The sequence below is a fragment of the Etheostoma spectabile genome, chromosome 13 (assembly GCF_008692095.1).
Source record: "Etheostoma spectabile isolate EspeVRDwgs_2016 chromosome 13, UIUC_Espe_1.0, whole genome shotgun sequence".
NCBI lineage: Eukaryota > Metazoa > Chordata > Actinopteri > Perciformes > Percidae > Etheostoma > Etheostoma spectabile.
In genome coordinates, this window is record NC_045745.1 from 2196224 (window position 1) to 2198512 (window position 2289).

The 2289-nt window shown below is 39.5% G+C and overlaps 1 protein-coding gene across 1 annotated transcript in view; it reads right to left on the reverse strand.

The window, feature by feature from the left end:
• Nucleotides 1–2289, reverse strand: part of LOC116700554 (pbx/knotted 1 homeobox 2) — a 127262-nt gene that overhangs the window by 13739 nt on the left and 111234 nt on the right. Inside the window, exon 7 of the mRNA XM_032533844.1 lies at nucleotides 1482–1617. Coding sequence (XP_032389735.1) covers nucleotides 1482–1617 — 136 coding nt within the window. The remainder of the gene's footprint in view (nucleotides 1–1481; nucleotides 1618–2289) is intronic.

Consider the following 2289-nt stretch of genomic DNA (forward strand, 5'->3'; position numbering starts at 1 on the left):
AAGTTTTTCCTTGCCTCTGTTGCCTAGAGCTTGCTCTTTGTGGGAACTGTTGGGTTTCTGTAAAAAACATCACAGAGTATGGCCTAGACCTGCTCATTCCGGAAAGCGCAATGAGATAACTATTGTTGTGATTTGGCGCTATATAAATAAAATTGAATTGAATGATGCAGGTGTGACTGGGCCAAATAGGAAGATTTACATTGGTCAGTTTTTTTTTTGGACAGCTTTTAATATTCAACAAACATGACACAATCTCGGTTTAATTAGCTGTGTCACCAGGTCCAAGCATGTGTGTCAGGTTGGTTTGAAATAGTCTGGGGACAGAGATGCATTTGGAAGTGCATTTTCAGAAGTGCTCTGTTCAATGACGCATTTGTTTTTTTTTTCATCTTGCGCAGGTCATGTATTGAAAGACGCTGTCATGTAATGTATACAAATATGTGATGATGTCCAACACGGTTTGTGGAGAAGAAAATCATTAGACACATGACACACTATGTTCTGCTTCATGTATCCATGTACCATGTTGACAATGTGATATGACATCAGACTCAGAGAGATCAGCTAGAAAAGGAAAGAAGTAGCCAGCGCAGCAGCTGTGTTTGTGTTTGTGTCTGTGCCTGCCCTGTGGGGATAGAGATTTTTGTGGATTTGTTGGTATTGCGCTCAAGAATTATGTGTCATTTAATTGTTATCAAACTAAATTGAGTGTCAGGTTTTCCAAAAAAGGGGTCAAAAAAATCTGATAGGTATGCATACCCACCGTCCCCACCGAAATTGGCGCCTATGGGTCTAAGGCAGAGATGCAGCTGTGTATCATCGGCATAGAGGCGGAACTTAATTTCAAATCACTGCACAATGTTACCCATATGTGTGTGTGTATATATATATATATATATATAAACTGTAACAAAAGGAGTCCCTCCATGGATCCTCCATTGATGACATGAAAACTTCTACTAGTAAGGTTGGAACAAAACCAGTTGAGAGCCAGAAGGAGAACATAACACTTTGCTTCATATAATAAAAACTTCAGCAGAGTAGAACTATGCACATTACTAAGTGTTTGTTACCATGTATTGTCTCGTAACAAATATGAGAGCATAGCTCTGTATAATATCTGCCTATATTCACTTTGAAACTTGAAGTATCAAACATAATTTATCTACCATCTTATTCTATGTGTTGTCCCCTGACAATGACGGCATGAATCTCTACTATCTCCAATCGGTTTTGAATATCATAATGTCACAATATGTGTGTATGTTGTATGTATATGGAAGCTCCATGGATGTTGAATTTTCAGATTTTACTATGAGGAGTAAATCATTGCATTAAATAGTTCAAACAATCCCTACCCCAGCTTCTAAATATGACATTACTCTAGATATACTTACACAAATACAAGACACAAATTAATATGGCCTATGTACTGTATGTGTCGGGGTTCTGGTGTTTGTGTGTGGTAATCACATGCTTACCCGATACCACTTGAGAGTTGATGGTTGTCATGGTGACATTGCTCTGTTGCAGACCCCCGGCGGGCACCAATATCCCTGAAGGGTTAACAGAGCTGGAGACAGAGGTCATGGATGGAGAGGAGGTCTGAATTAGTTCCTGGGGGATCACAGAGAGACACTAGTGAGCAAATATAAAGAGCTAGCGCTACTGTTTGTGCCAGAAGCTGAATCTACCTGCTGATAAATGACTAAGTGTATCTTGGGGAGTGCTACTGAGACAAAGATAGCATCAAGGAAGTGTCAGATGAACAGAGATGTTGTCAAATGTAAGACAGAGGATGGCAAAGTACTTAATGGCACGTGGCCCAGTGATAAGGTCCAGTGGTTCTGGACCAGGATACATGATAAGTTATGTCTGATTGCAGGGACCCTGGTTCCATTCAGCCCAAGATTATTTGTTCTGGGAGATCAATCCTAAACGGGATGGATAAGCCCATTGGTAGTGTAGCTGGGTCCAGAATTGTTTAATGATAGCCAGACAGATTTTTTTTTAAGGGCATGGAAGAATGACGAGGGGCCGTGAGATGGCTAGGGTGGCAACGTTTAAAAAGAATGTGACACTGGGTGCTAGATAAGACTCTGAGACACCACAATACTGCACTAAGCGCCATCTGCACAATTGGTGTATTTACTTTATTGTACTATTTAAGCTGTTGCACATTTTTTATTCCCATCTTGTATACTCTATTCAAATATTTTATTCTTATGTTTAATTCCTATTATTATTGTTTCATGTATATTGTATGTATGTACATTGTATCCTAGTATT